The sequence below is a fragment of the Dendronephthya gigantea genome, unplaced genomic scaffold (genome assembly GCF_004324835.1).
Source record: "Dendronephthya gigantea isolate DGI-Jeju-01 unplaced genomic scaffold, DenGig_1.0 000023F, whole genome shotgun sequence".
Lineage (NCBI taxonomy): Eukaryota > Metazoa > Cnidaria > Anthozoa > Malacalcyonacea > Nephtheidae > Dendronephthya > Dendronephthya gigantea.
In genome coordinates, this window is record NW_021163033.1 from 650200 (window position 1) to 664611 (window position 14412).

Genomic DNA, 14412 nt, shown 5'->3' on the forward strand with positions numbered 1-14412 from the left:
TAATTGAAATTCATTTACCCCCGTTTTCCGGATTCGCACGACACGCCATCTTTATTTGCCATCTTTTTAGTGCTAGAAGTATCTTGAATCAGCGCTGCTCAGTGCTGTTTCTGCCACAGACACCCAATTCATTGATATATATATCTAATCAATGCACTTGGGAAATGCTTTGTCTAACCCTAAGGAGTTATCTATAAGAGGAGTTTTGATCAGCCCAAACAGAAATTCCGTGTAGAAAAATTTGCGAGAGAATGTCGAGCAAAAAGATATCTTGGTATAAGATTATAAGCAAAAAGATATCTTGGCTATATCTGACGATTTCACAGCTATATTATATTACACACTAAATATATTTTCTTTTCTCTATGACAAACGAGGCGGCCCGACAATTTGGTATGTTCAAGACATGCCATGTATATGTGGCATGTTCAAAGATAAAAAAATTTTTGAATAATGAATTATTCCCACGCTTTGTGACGTTGGGCGTCGTGTCCGTAAGGGCAGGTGAATAGCCATAGCTATACAATCCCACACACAGTACTTAAAAAGGCTTTTACAATCGCAACTTTGCGTGTTTAGTATCATGACTCGAGTTCCCACGATGATTTCCGATGATGCGATAAACCATTGATATAAGATACTTCGAGAACTTGAAACTGGTTTGAGTAAAGCAACATAAAACTGTTCTGTTAGACCTTACAAAATTTCTGAATAAACTTCGCTAATTTCTTTTTGTAAACCGTTTGTCTTCTTATCGATTTGTCCAGCTTTTTATGACAGTCTGAAGCGAGCATTAGAGTGGAACAACCGTATGTGTTGTTGAAAACTGTTTTTGTATTTTTAAATGTTAGCTTTACGGAAACTATAAGCGATCTTTTTAAGTGCTTCAGTGTCAAGGGCCTCAAACTTTCTTGGTGCATGTCATCCGCTAATTCAAGTGCTTGCAAATAAAGCACAAGGTAGTGATTGGGCACTTATGACTAAAATACAACCATGGTGACATAGATGTTGCTTCCGAATTTCGTCTGAAAGTCTTTCATGCACCATACAAATATCTTGGCGCCTAACATCCCGTCAAAAGCTGAAATATCAATTACGTAACAATTTGACTGGGCGGAGATGGCTGTCGGGGATCTCCGTTATCGACATCGCTAAAAATACAGTTGACGATCCAATGAAATTTCACATAACAATATTTAATATTGACTACGTACAATTTCCATGATGAAATGAACCTAATGAATGACTAAGGCATTTTGTCGACCCAGCTACGCCGAATTTTCACACAAGAATTAAAGGCTGGATCTAAAGCTATCTCAGTTTTCATTCTAAATATACATACGTTTTCTACAAACTCTATAATCTTGGATTTTGCTGGAACTTGTTTGGACGATCGGTACAAATATAATTTGGAAACTCCGTGGCTAAAATATTTTAGAATCATCCCTTTTCATCAGCCATTTTTGGGCTATTTTGCCTGTTTCCTTAGGGGTAAACATTGATCGATTATTTGTGTAAGCATAGTACTAAAAATAACTGTTTTGAATAAGTAAAGTAATCATCCAAACTGCATGGAGTTTCTGCTACGAACTACGAATAAAAAAAACTATTGCATGCATGAAGGTATCCTGGATAGCCATATTATCATGCACATTGCATTTTAAGGGTGTTTTAACCAGCAAAATGACCAGGATTTTGAACTACATTCGACTGTACTAAAAATGTCCTATCATGATCATACAAAAACGCTCTCATTATCATTCGGGTCCTGCGGTTCTCTGTAATATTCATCTTCAAAATCGTCCGCCCGACCGCTAATTTGCATATTTGAAAAACGGTCACGAGCTGCCATAAGTCCAGAACCGCCATTCGTAAGATCGTCCTTATGACGACCCTTATGTCCCTCCTTATCTTTACGAGATTTCTTCTTGCGGGTCCCGTGATCACCCTTTTTACCACCAGACTTCCCATTGCGCGTCTCCTGACTCTCCTCTTTATCGGCTGTTGCTCTTGACCCCTGATTAGCTCGTCTGCCATCTGTTTCATCCCGGTGTGTTCCCCTACCACTCTTTCTACCACCAGTTACCCCTAGATACTCTACAAGTTCCTCGACCTCAAGCTTTGCATCTAACGGAGCTCGATCATCGTTCGATCCTGAAACACAACTCTCAAAAACAGCTGGAACCTTCTCGTGGTAGAACTTCAAGAAGCTGTTGGAAGGAGCCCACGGGCAGTTCCGACCAGTTGCCAGCAGTACACTGGAAACATACGGGTCACGGTTCAGCCACATAGATTTTTTACCGCCGGACTTGCTCGAGAATATACCATCCCGTTTCGTCGCCCGCGATGCACGGATTTCCTTGGAAAACGGACATGGCTGTAAAGACTTCATGTCGTTCGATAGAAAAGGTTCGACCGGGTAAAACTCCCGCGTTCTTTCCCGACATAGGACATAAAGAACCCCGATGGAATAAGCCAAGGCCATAATCTCCGGCAGGAACGTGGCGATATCCGTATAAGGTACGGTCACATCTCCGGTACCTAGATTAATGAACACCGACTTTGTCTCGTCGAATATGCTAATTTCAAAAATACCGAATTCAGCGTTCGCAGAATTTGATTGGTTAACCGTTTGCCATTTGTTCGTCTGCATGTTATAAAATGAGATTGCCAAGTGTCCCGACTCGCTATTCCCCATCCAACGGCCGACGCAAATGCCCCAATCCTTTTGACTTCGAATGAGCATGGCCCTTTCACGTGCCTCGGGCGTGTAGGCGCACGTGTTCGGTCCAAGCTCACCAAGTTGACTCTTCATCGGAATCTGTTTGCCCGCAATGGTATGCGCCGTCGCGACCAGATAGCCTTTCGGGTGCATTATCTCGACCGCGGAGAGGATTGGGGCGAGGGAATGGACAACCCTGACGTCATACTTCTTTATGTTCTTCCCTTGGGAAATGTTCATTACCGTACTTACACAGGACAACGAGAGAGATGGTAGGTTGAACCAACACGGGTTTAGCATGAGGTCACGCGACCTCAATGTTGTCGCAATTAACACCGTACTGAGAAAGTCTTCTCTTAATAATTTTATCCTCATGGTCAGCTGATCCAGGTCTTGCGTCAGCAGTATCTGTTCCCGCGTGCAAATGATATTCTCGCCCCGGTACATTGCGCCAGGTATGGCCTTCGGAGGGAGGCTCTTTTCCCGCACTGGCGGATCGTTCCGAGACACGACTCCGCTTTCGGCCGTCTCGGTGTCGTAATGACCGAGCATCTCTCCGAAGAGCTGCCGAGTATCCTCACGGTATAAGATCGGGTGCATGAGATGCGCATGCCAGATGAGTTGAATGTCAAAACATCCGCTCAGCATGAGACCAGGATCTTCAAGTCGACCGCGAAGATAATCCTTGTAACGCTTTGTTGCCTTCTCGAGAAATTTCAAGTCCCGATAATGATTTAGAGCAACTTGATAGTTAAAGAACCTTTGCCTAAAAATGGCCGCAAACAGGTCGTAGGAGAACTTGGAGGTGAAGGTGTCGGTGATTTTAGGAGGGGCTGTAAGGTCGAGGCTGAACTCTTCTTTAGGAAACGCCTTCTCCCATATTTCCCGCGCGTTATTCAAGCCGATGTTCCGATCTTTTGCCGTCGTGATCCGGTGGTTTACGACTTGACCAAAACGATGCAGGCAGTCACGATTATAAGCGTACGGGGAAAGCATGTGAACGTACCATACCCACTCTATGTCGAGGGGAGCCGCCATTGGGTAGCGGGGGTCGATTTTCGCCACCAGGGGAAGCCAGTACACCTCGTAGCGGCGAACGGCATTGTGGACGTGGAGACCTTCGTATAGCCACGGATAGTTGTCGATAAGTTTGAGGAACTCCCAGAGGTGAACGGCTGATTCAGTGAGCTCCACGCTGATTGGAATACGCGATCTTCTCACAGCCATCTCTAAATGGGAAATGCAAGGATTTTAAATATTTGTAAATTGGACTGTTTTTTTAAAAAAATGTTAATCGACGTGGTTATAAGAATGCAATCAACGTCAATTTTAGGAAACATAGATTTCACTGAGTGGCCGAATATGACGTTGCCACGTCAAATTCAAACGATTACATACGACAAGGTGAAGAGCTTTTACCTTGAGAACAAAGAAGACGTTTTTGTTAATATATACTACTCAGTGGCGACTCTGAAAAACCATAAACACCGAATATTGCTTATTCAATCAATACGCCTTCACAAGTTTTCTCTTTCAACTTTCATCAAGGCAATGAAACGTCTTCGTGTGTTTAAAAATGCGTCAGTCCCCTGATAAAATTCGTTTGAAACCTTTGCATGTCCAAACTGATAAGGTTTTGTCAGCAGCACTCGGAAATGCATAATTCACGGTCGAGACTCGAGACTTATTGCTATAAAAAACTTTGCAAAGATAACCCAGACTGTTTAAATATTTGAAGATACTTCAAATGATTCTTTAGCCGGGCGACTGCACATTAGCAACGAAAATGACAAGATCTAAGCGATATCATCAATAGCCCAGAGGTATAAAATTAAAATTCTTGACTATACTATTGGGAAACATTACCATTAAATTGCCACCACAGTTTGCAGACGGCCAAAGGAGTCGTGTTTGGATGAATCTGGATGAACGATTTAGCTTTTCGATTGATTAAGCTTGACATGGATAAGGAATATAGTTTACTGCGACTTCTGATTGAGAGCTTACACCTTTTGTGCAAGTGTGGGAGTTTTTGGTTGTAATATTTTTGTTAGAAACAGTATGTTTTATACACACAATATATTGAATTCCTTGGCGACGCGCGTGCCAAAACGTGGGCTGACCCACAAAATAATACACTCCCGAATAATTTCATTTCATGTGGTAAACGCAACCAAAGATTGCAATATTTTTTTAAAATCTTGTTCAAATACAGTCAAGCAGAACTTGTGCATGACCGGCATAAGAATATGCAACACGGAAACCTTGCAGAAACATGTATAGTCCTGACGAAAGCTAGAAGTCACAGAAATGATGAAAGGTTGCTGTCTTGCAGAAACGTTCTGTTTGTATTACTCAGGATTACCAGATGAGCTCGCCTAAGCAATAGTATATCAATGTATAATGTGACGACAGAGCATGTCTTTTTAAGCTTGATCTAATGTTTTCCTAGCACTTTTACCGAGAATAATTTACACCTGTTTTCGCTTTTGATAAATGGTCGTTCACGAGGAACTAAGGCATGTGAATTGTCACGAATGTCTTGGCTGTGAAGCATTGTGTTATCTAGTTTGCATTTTAAAGGATATACTCGCAAGATGTAGTCGAGTTTTATTGGGAGTTTGTTGTAAGCATCCAGCGGATGCTGTCTTCGAGCGCAGCGTGAAAAAATCGTTACTCTACTCTCAGTCATGAAGATATTTTAAAATGCTTCATCAAAAATATTCTGCACACACATCAATATATTTATATAGCTATATATACGTTTGTACATTCTGACTGGTCCATGAAGCATAAAGAAAAAAGAAATGTACCACTCCCAAAACTAGATAATCCTATATATATATATATAGCTATATATATATACACTGCTTTTAAATACTCAGACATTTAATCCACCTTATTTTGTGCGTGAACCATCTGTGAAAACCACGATTATAGGCAAACTACGTCGGTTTGTGTACCGTGTTCAAGTGGTTTAATCTTTCTAGACAGTTTAGCAAGGGAGACAGTTTAACAAAATCGCAAATATATCCTTGTTTGATATACAACTTGATTATTTAGGCTAGCAAGGGCCTTTTACGAGACCTAATTTTGAAGGCTGTTAACTATACTTTCATGCGAGTTTCAGGCGTTTGGAGAAAGTAAAATGTTGCAATATTCACTGTCTAGCGCGCTACAATCGATTGAAGATGCCCGTTGGCGTTACACATACGGAACAGCAGATGCATTTGCGAATATGATCGGCACTCTAATCTTTGTGTATTCAACTCGAATGCTAGAGTAGGCATGATACTATAATACGAACGACGACATCCGCTTCGCTACAAGAAGACTTTTAAGACCGAGAGCTTTGAACGATAAATGATATTCTTTCTTCGTTCCAACGAAGACGTACGTCGTATGTGGGAAATCATCTTCGCTAAGCCTTTGGGATTTCATTCGTCACATTCCCCGTAAAAGTTGTACTTTTATACACAAGCCAACAACGTCACGGAAAAATGTAAATAAACGCCACATTTTGGTTTCCACACGTAGCAGTATATTTGTACAGGAAAATAAATATAATTTTCATAGACCATCTAATAGACTACGTACCGTTGTTGTTAATTTCTTCCTCTAAGTAAAAACGTCCATCCATTGTTAGTAATATGGTGTTGTAAAAATCCGTTTAGTTGGTCAGGAAGCGCTTACAAGTATGCTTAAATTGTTTATATCGCTTCATCTTCGCACGTAAAGAATAGTTTCAAATTACACTTACCGACCACTCTCAAATTTCGCAGCGTTCCAATTCGCTGTGTCGATTTATAAATTCCTTAAACTAAATTTCTTTACGTGATACGGAAATCGATGCTTTGCAGCGTAGCTTTAACGGTATTCTTCGCGGGAATGAAGTCCAGCCAGGCATTTGTATTCTCAATTATTCATACATAGTTTAATTTCGTAACAATTGCTGGCAATTTGAATTTCAATTATATGATGAATATTTTCACTAGGCATTAATATTAAATATGGGTTCCGCATACTTTTTGCTACAATGAACCAGTAAAGTGTTTCGTGCAGTCATTTGTTTCAAAATGATTCTTTGTATAACACAATACTCAAGATAAAGAATTTAACATGAAAAAAGTTTTTTGAAAGAATGCTGAAGGACTTCCGAGTGGCTTCAACACTTTTTGTCAGCTAGTTTTGAAAAGAAAAATGAGATTCATATGATAATTGCCAATCGGAATTTATATACCTTGTTATTTAGAGATATAATTTGGGCCTTAGCTTAATTACGAGAGCATTTCAACCATTACGAATGAGGTTTGTCACAAATTTTTATATTGACCGCTTAACAGTAATATTCTTATATAGCTCAAAGCTATTTAAAAGACCACACACTATTTGTAAGAGAAACTCTTTCACCTTCAAGTCTTGTATTGTGAAATTTGTAGATCGAGAATTGAATTCCGATGGCAATGCGATGCTGCCAAAATCAGAACAGATATCTTTAGAAGATGAATATTTAGAAGATATCTTTAGAAGAGGAATTCTTGAGAAGAATTCTACAATGACTCTTTTCTTTCGGGAATAAAGTAAGCTGATCGATCGAATTCACCGAACTTGCACACGCATGCACTGAAACGTGCATTTTACTATACAAATGAATAAGAAATTATATGTTCTCACTATACGTACATCCAATGGCCCATTTTGCACTAAGTAAAAAGTTTTAAAACTTTTCGTATTTGCTAAAAGGCATGGAATTGAAAATTCGATATCCCCATACGAACATTATGAGTCGTTTATATTGTAAGTTTGAACGGTAAGGCGATAGGTTTTGAAGCGCGCTTGAGTCACCATCATTCTTTCCCAAATATCTGTGCCAGACCAAAATCCCTAAGCGAGAATGCTACGACTTCGTATTTCGTATTTCTGCCGTCTCTTCCCTCGCAGTCCAGGGCTATAGTCAAGGTCACGTTTTTCTGGAAAATAAGCGCAATATATGGTCGAACTGAAAGCGCCCAAACTTATACCATAAATAATGAAATGAACGAGTATAGGAAAGTTGTGGTCAAGCGGTCAGTGATGTTTTCATCGTGTAATGGCGTTAAAACGTAGTTGCAAATGAATGTGTCATCGCCAATTGATCATATAACTAAACGTTTTGTAGTGTGACAGCTTAAATGCAAGTCAAAGGATAGCATCATATTCACAACAACACTCGTGATATCACGTATTTTAAAATCTTAACTAGCTATTTAGGTTGTTGCCTTAGTGCTTACGTCAGTGTAGTGTAGCTCGTATTACCCATGCTGATCTGATATATCAGTAAAGCGAAAAATTAATCATACTTACATCTAATCTTTGCAAATGAAACACAGAACCTGTTGACAGTTCACTATGCTGAGAACGGCATGGCGGAGCCGAACACTTGTCTGGCCAGCTTCGAGACTATGTCAACAAGAAATACATGCCTAATTTATATGTTGAATGGTTTACATGCTGTCATTGGCGACTGGGCAAAAGAAATTAAACTCACGTTAATATTTTTGGGTTGTTCAAAATGCATTTCCAATTCCTAGAAATTTAAGAAATTCGTACTGTAAGTACTGACACAATTTCACCACGAGCTCTGAAAATAACTTACATCAGGTGAGACAGTTTTTATATAAGCGTGACAGAAATCGTAGACTCCTGGATCAACCACTCTGACGAATATGTTAACTGAGTTACTCAACCAGTCCGAATGCTCGAAATTCACTTCAAGTTTGACTCCATCTTGTTGAGTTTCAATTATCTTTCTCTCAGGTAGCTCTGAAAAAGATGCTTTATAGTTATTCCAAATCTAAAGCATGAACCTTTAAAAATATAGTTTAGAACTAACGGAGCCATCAATATAAATACAATTTGGTTTAGTTTAGGTTTCCTCTTGTAGTAACACTGGATCAATAAGAGATGATCCTTACTGGACCTCTAGAAAGAACAGTTTAGAACTGATAGAGCTATCCAGTATAAATAAAGTTAGTTTAGTTTAGATTTTCTCCCGTAGTAACACTGGACGAATACGAGATGATCCTTACTGGACCTCTAGGAAGAACAGTTTAGAACTGATAGAGCTATCCAGTATAAATAAAGTTAGTTTAGTTTAGGTTTCCTCCTGTAGTAACACTGGATCAATAAGAGATGATTCTTACTGGACCTCTAGAAAGAACAGTTTAGAACTGATAGAGCTATCCAGTGTAAATAAAGTTAGTTTAGTTTAGGTTCCTCCTGTAGTAACACTGGATCAATAAGAGATGATCCTTACTGGACCTCTAGGAAGAACAGTTTAGAACTGATAGAGTTATCCAGTATAAATAAAGTTAGTTTAGTTTAGGTTTCCTCCTGTAGTAACACTGGACGAATACGAGATGATCCTTACTGGACTCTACAGGAATTAGTAAAAACAGTCCAGAAATAATCCACTCACTGTGTGCCTGGAGCCATCTCTCTGCACTGCGGTTGCCATTAGCTTCAATGGGATCCCTCAAACTGTAATAGCCGCCCCCCATAGTCATGTATTCAGGGCGCTGACGTTCAGTATATTCGCATCCTAATGTATCCTGTTCAACGTCTGGAAAAATAACAAATATTACATAGGTTTAAGTGAACATGTCAAGGTGGTAAATGTGATAGAATATTATTATTTGTGTGCAGTCAACAACAAGAAAAAACATTTCCTATGAATTTCCTGGTATTTGCCAACCTTGGGCAACAATGTTCCTAGTTTGCCCAGGGCTTAACTCTTACGTCATTGAAAGTGCTTACGTCATCTCGCGATAGTCTAAGTCGTCGGGCCTCGGAGAGCCGAGAGTTTCATATCCTATACCTGTGGTCACTGCATGTAGAATATCTTCGATCTTTTCATCACGACAGACATGCTTCTTTAAGTGTTTCATGTATATCCCATTTGCTTCGTCGACTCTTTCGTAGGCCTCTGACTGCGAACACCTGCGAAAACAACTGGATGAATTAACTGATTGGAAAATACTGGTAGGAGGACGCCTAATCCGGGTGATCTGAAATGGCGGGAAAGGACTGAGGCTAGTTGTCAAATATATAGAAATAAATTTTTCGGTTGAAACAACTTAATATCTCTCTTAATATCTCCATAATTTTTTTCGGTTTCAAATTTATTTCAGAGCTATAGTTCTTATAACTAAACATAATTAAAAAAATTCGTCTAGTTTCATAAAGAATAACAAAAGATATAATCGATTAAATACTGCAGAATGGCTTTCTATTTCGGCAATGCAGTCATTTCAATACTTACGTTGCAAATCCAAACACGATCTTCGGAAGATCAGTCGGGAAGTCGTAATGCTCGAAATTAGCATTGCCCGTAGGACTGCAAATAAAATTATAGTAAAAACTTAACCACCGTTTAAGCTAAACACCTTTCGAACAACCGCCCTCAGAGTAGCATGTCCTAAGCGTGTTTGAAAAACCGAGCCAATCTACACCTACCTTATTCGACACATATCCAGAATAATCACAGTCATTTTCGGCTTCGGTTTCCACAACAACTCCAAAATCCACTGGACACAAATGGCATCTTCTTGTTTCCAGTCGGCGGGTGCATCCACGGGTAACAAATAGTGCTTGCCGTTCAACTCAAAACCATGTCCAGCATAATAGAAGAAAGCATAGCAGTCTTCACTTAATAAGTTGACGTACTCTTCAATGCCTCGCAGCATCTCTTGCCTCGTCAAGTTTCCAAACGAGAGCACGTTGAATCCCATGTCGTCGCGATGAAGCAAAGAGCCCAGGGTCTTTGTGTCCGCAATAGTGTGTTGAAGGCGGCCGTGGCCCTGAAGTGCCTCGTGAAATACTGCATTGTAATCTTGGTTACCAATCAAAAAGGCCACTTTATCGCTGGCTGAAATGATCGAGAAATTACCGGTTGAGTCATATCGATCTTGAAGCAAACTTTGAGATGAAATAGTTAGTTCTCCAGGAAAGAGTTTTTAAATATTAAATTTTAAACACATACGTCTGTATTCTAAAAGCTCACTCACACTCAAACTCATTGAGATCTCAATCTTCTCACAAAGTTTCAGTGTTTTACCTTGGATCTTTCCACTGATTAATACAGAACTTTCTCATCAATCAGTAATAACAAAATTCCAATGTCACACCCAATGAATGTGAGTGTGCTTTTTGAATACAGGCAATACATGCACTTACCAGCATTTCTTGGGCCATCGACTATTTCTAAAAGAGGACGAAAATAAATTGCATGAATAATACATGCAACAACAGCACAAATAAGAAAGATAAGAATATCCTGTCTGACAAATTATGTCGATTTCGTAAAAGTTGATATGAGATTCGATAAACAAACAGAGATTATATGACAGAGATTTAAGTCCAAGTTCTCGATATACGAGGGAACACTGTGTGAGGATACACTGTATGTATGAACGATATCCATGTATAATTTAATAGCTTTTTAACAGAGGCGTGTTTAAGTTAGAAATACGTTTTTATTGCACGGGAATGCTATAAACTCGTTGGTAATTAGGTATATCCAAAAATGAGTTGTCAGGTTGAATAAAATGGTAGCTAACATACCCAGGTCTAGCTCAGCTTCCTCGCTGATATCAGCGCCAAATTCGTTCGATATTTTGCAACAATAGCCACCAACGTTTTGTTCCCCGAACGCGGGGAAAACCAAGGTTGGGTTGTTCGTGTTCATCAAAGGTTGATCACCTTTATACCATTTGTAAGTCATCGGCTGCTGTCCTGTCGCCTGGCAGTGCAGAGCGTGCGGTTGACCAGGAAGTACTTTCGCAGAGATGGGATGAACCACTATTTCTGGTTTACAATTAACTGCACAAAACGAAACATCAAGTTTGTAATTAAACGGTGGATAGGCAAAGGATGAAAAATACCCTCATACATCTTGTGAAAGAGTGAAAATACATCTTATGCATTAAATATATACTTTCAATAAAAATTCAACAATTCACATCGAAATATTTCAGCTCAGTTAAGGGGCAGTTAAGACACTATGCAACTTTTCTTGCAACTTGCAATGAAATTATAATTTTCAGGGTTGTTAATTTGTAAAGAGTGTTCGAAGTGCTAAGAAAATCGTAAGAAATGTTCGTATTTGTCAATTATAGATGCCTGAGGAGTAGAATTGCATTGCAAGTTGCAAGGAAAGTTGCATAGCGTAACACCGCCTTTAGACTGAACGTTTTAAAAAGAGACTGTTCGTTTAGAGTGGAAAATTGTATTGTATATATCGACCAATGACGTCGACGTGGACTTGTATTGAGTTTGTCCAGTGATGTATTGAGTCCAGTTTGTCTCACCTGAAGGATCTGGTCTTCGTTGACCTCCGACTGTAAAAAAATGAAATTTAAAGAATGTAGACCTGTGACGCAAAACACTGCTTTCTAAAAGTTCTGGATTTAGGGTACGTGGTTTGTTCAGGAACTAGGGAAGCCGTCGCTTTCCAGGAATTGACACTTCGGGGAAGTAAGCGCCAGGAAACCGGAGAGATTTTGAGAGAACGTTCTCTTATGAACCGGAAAGATTTTGAGAGAGCGTTTACGTATTCACATGCATTTATCTGTTTTCCAGTTCATAACATTATTGACCCGTGATTTCAAAATTAGATTGGAAAAAAGTTGTTTCACATCACTGAAAAGAAATACGAGAACGATCTTTGGGGCTTTACAGGAAGATTTACAAAAGCAATAATAAATATTTCCATTATAAGGGTATCCCTGTCTACCTTTTAGCTACATTACCTCTCATTACACGCACAGTAACATCGTTCGTGCTCACTTTGTTTTCAACGTTTTGGACAATGCATTTGTACGTGCCGTTTGCCGCCATGGTGACTTTTTCAATTTTTAGTTCGTTGTAAATCTCTCCTGGAATCTCGTTCCCATTATGGTACCATTGGTAGCTCGGAAGCGGATAGCCGAATGCTTCCACCTTTAGAAGCAAATAGGCACCTTCTCGTAGAGGGTCGCATTCTGGCTGTGTTTTAATAACGACGGGCTCTACGGAGAGAAATTTTTCTGATATTAATCCCTGAAATCGCGTGGAAAAAACGGAGTCTTTGATGAACTTAATTTTTGGGAATGCAAAAATGGCACAAGACAAAACAGTAGAAAACAATGAGATAGGTGAAAATGGAACATAGATGAAACATATTGGGAATGCAGAGGAGCACAAAGGGAATATCTGGGAACACATTGGGAATGGTAAGGAGCATACATTAGGAACATTAGGGAACACATTGGGAGAGCAAAGGAGCAGACATGGACCTCCAGTGTGAACAACTGAAAATACAAAAAAGCCAGCACACAATCACATTGTGGGCTGAGCGCAATGGGATGAAAATGGGGTTCAAGTGGGTATAATGCAAATACCAAGGGGTACTCAAGGAACATATCCGTGAAACTCATTAGGAATGCTACTCAAATACAAAGTTTATGCTACTCAAATACTGATATTGTGGTCTGTTATGACATACCATTTGGCCAACCAAGTGCTTCTAATGCTTCATAATTTCCAATCTTCTTCAAGCACCATCCCAGTTCTTTCAGAGTGACACACAGCCTACCCAGATCTTGTATTAGAATACTGGTGCACGATGTTCCATTTTTACCACCATTGTGCTGTATCATGTCCACCTTGAGCACATATGAGTATAGTTTTGATTAATTCATTTAGGTCCTAACACAGTCATCAACATCAAATTGGCTCAGCCGGCCACTAGCTCAGGTGTGTTATTTATGAGGTGAATGGACTAACTCATTAAATTCAAAGCCAATACTGCACCAGCTTGCATGGCCTATTTTACCAAGTATGCTCACTTATTTAGTACCTGACCCTGTGTGTATCGATCTGAAGGCATTACAGCTATAAGAGCTTTCCAATCCTTGTCACTAGGTAGCTCCAAGTATTGATCCAATTTGCTCAGTGTGCCATAAGGAAGTTTACGTAACTGTGTATTAATGTCCATTGTCATTTCTCTGAAAAAACAAGGATTGATGTTTGTAATACATCAACGGGGAATACCCTAATAAGAATACTTCTTAGAATGCTTTCTTCCCAATGCCTAGTTCCGGTACCGTGTTGACAGAGTTTACCAACAATTTACTCTAAATACCTACAACCAGCTAAATCAACTGGCAATAAGAGAAATCTCTGGGTCATTCACCATAAACTTTGTATGTTTATCAATTTATGCTCTTTTACCAAGAACCTTTACTGATCTGGATGGCTATTGGTTGTGTCATGAATTGAATCTTACACTCTATTAGATCTTTTAAGATGTTTGATTTCCTAATCAATTCTTCAACACCGTTATCAAAACCATCACACAAATATTCAACACAACCATCATGATTCAAGTTTATATTTTGATGAAGTATGTTAGAAATTAAATTAGACCAAGCATTCCTCAATATATAAACTTCGCCTCCCCTGAATCCCTGACTGCAACAACCTCAGGGTCTATCTTATCATAAAGAACTTACCTCCCAGATCGACTAAAGCGATCTAATCAAATAAAATCTACGTGAAACGAAACGACGCGTTCTCCTACCTTTTCTCGGTAGAAAGCTTGAAGTTCCTTTCCTAATACGTATCTAGAATTAGCATTTAAACTTCCTGTTTTGTGGCTAAAAGCAAATTTA

General features: G+C 39.4%; 2 protein-coding genes across 4 annotated transcripts; both read right to left on the reverse strand.

The window, feature by feature from the left end:
• Positions 1-1210: 1210 nt before the first annotated feature.
• Positions 1211-6599, reverse strand: LOC114522569. 2 transcript variants are annotated; one of them, XM_028543293.1, is made up of 2 exons: positions 6483-6599; positions 1211-3951 (listed from the first exon to the last, which is right to left on the reverse strand). In XM_028543293.1, the coding sequence occupies exon 2, from the start codon at positions 3947-3949 to the stop codon at positions 1736-1738; it is 2214 nt and encodes a 737-aa protein (XP_028399094.1). In that variant the 5' UTR covers positions 3950-3951; positions 6483-6599; the 3' UTR covers positions 1211-1735. The 2 variants fall into 2 exon arrangements, with proteins under 2 accessions (XP_028399094.1, XP_028399093.1); XM_028543292.1 differs by lacking the exon at positions 6483-6599 and adding an exon at positions 6320-6473.
• Positions 6600-6731: 132 nt separating this feature from the next.
• On the reverse strand, positions 6732-14404 carry LOC114522572 (mucosa-associated lymphoid tissue lymphoma translocation protein 1-like). 2 transcript variants are annotated; one of them, XM_028543300.1, is made up of 15 exons: positions 14322-14404; positions 13599-13746; positions 13245-13404; positions 12511-12768; positions 12070-12099; positions 11324-11581; positions 10937-10963; positions 10217-10628; positions 10023-10097; positions 9579-9700; positions 9180-9323; positions 8358-8524; positions 8250-8288; positions 8066-8161; positions 6732-7692 (listed from the first exon to the last, which is right to left on the reverse strand). In XM_028543300.1, the coding sequence occupies exons 2-15, from the start codon at positions 13740-13742 to the stop codon at positions 7570-7572; spliced, it is 2055 nt and encodes a 684-aa protein (XP_028399101.1). In that variant the 5' UTR covers positions 13743-13746; positions 14322-14404; the 3' UTR covers positions 6732-7569. The 2 variants fall into 2 exon arrangements, with proteins under 2 accessions (XP_028399101.1, XP_028399099.1); XM_028543298.1 differs by having other exon boundaries at positions 14254-14352.
• Positions 14405-14412: the final 8 nt, after the last annotated feature.

Excerpts from the sequence above, each read along its gene's own strand:
- LOC114522569 (XM_028543292.1), bottom strand. The coding sequence starts at position 6,362 with ATGGATGGACGTTTTTACTTAGAGGAAGAAATTAACAACAACG. Across the intron at positions 3,952-6,319 it reads GGAAGAAATTAACAACAACG|AGATGGCTGTGAGAAGATCG; the intron begins GTACGTAGTCTA and ends TTTCCCATTTAG.
- LOC114522572 (XM_028543300.1), bottom strand. The coding sequence starts at position 13,742 with ATGACAATGGACATTAATACACAGTTACGTAAACTTCCTTATGGCACA. Across the intron at positions 9,324-9,578 it reads TCTACATGCAGTGACCACAG|ACGTTGAACAGGATACATTA; the intron begins GTATAGGATATG and ends TTATTTTTCCAG. Across the intron at positions 8,162-8,249 it reads AACAACCCAAAAATATTAAC|TCTCGAAGCTGGCCAGACAA; the intron begins GTGAGTTTAATT and ends TTGTTGACATAG.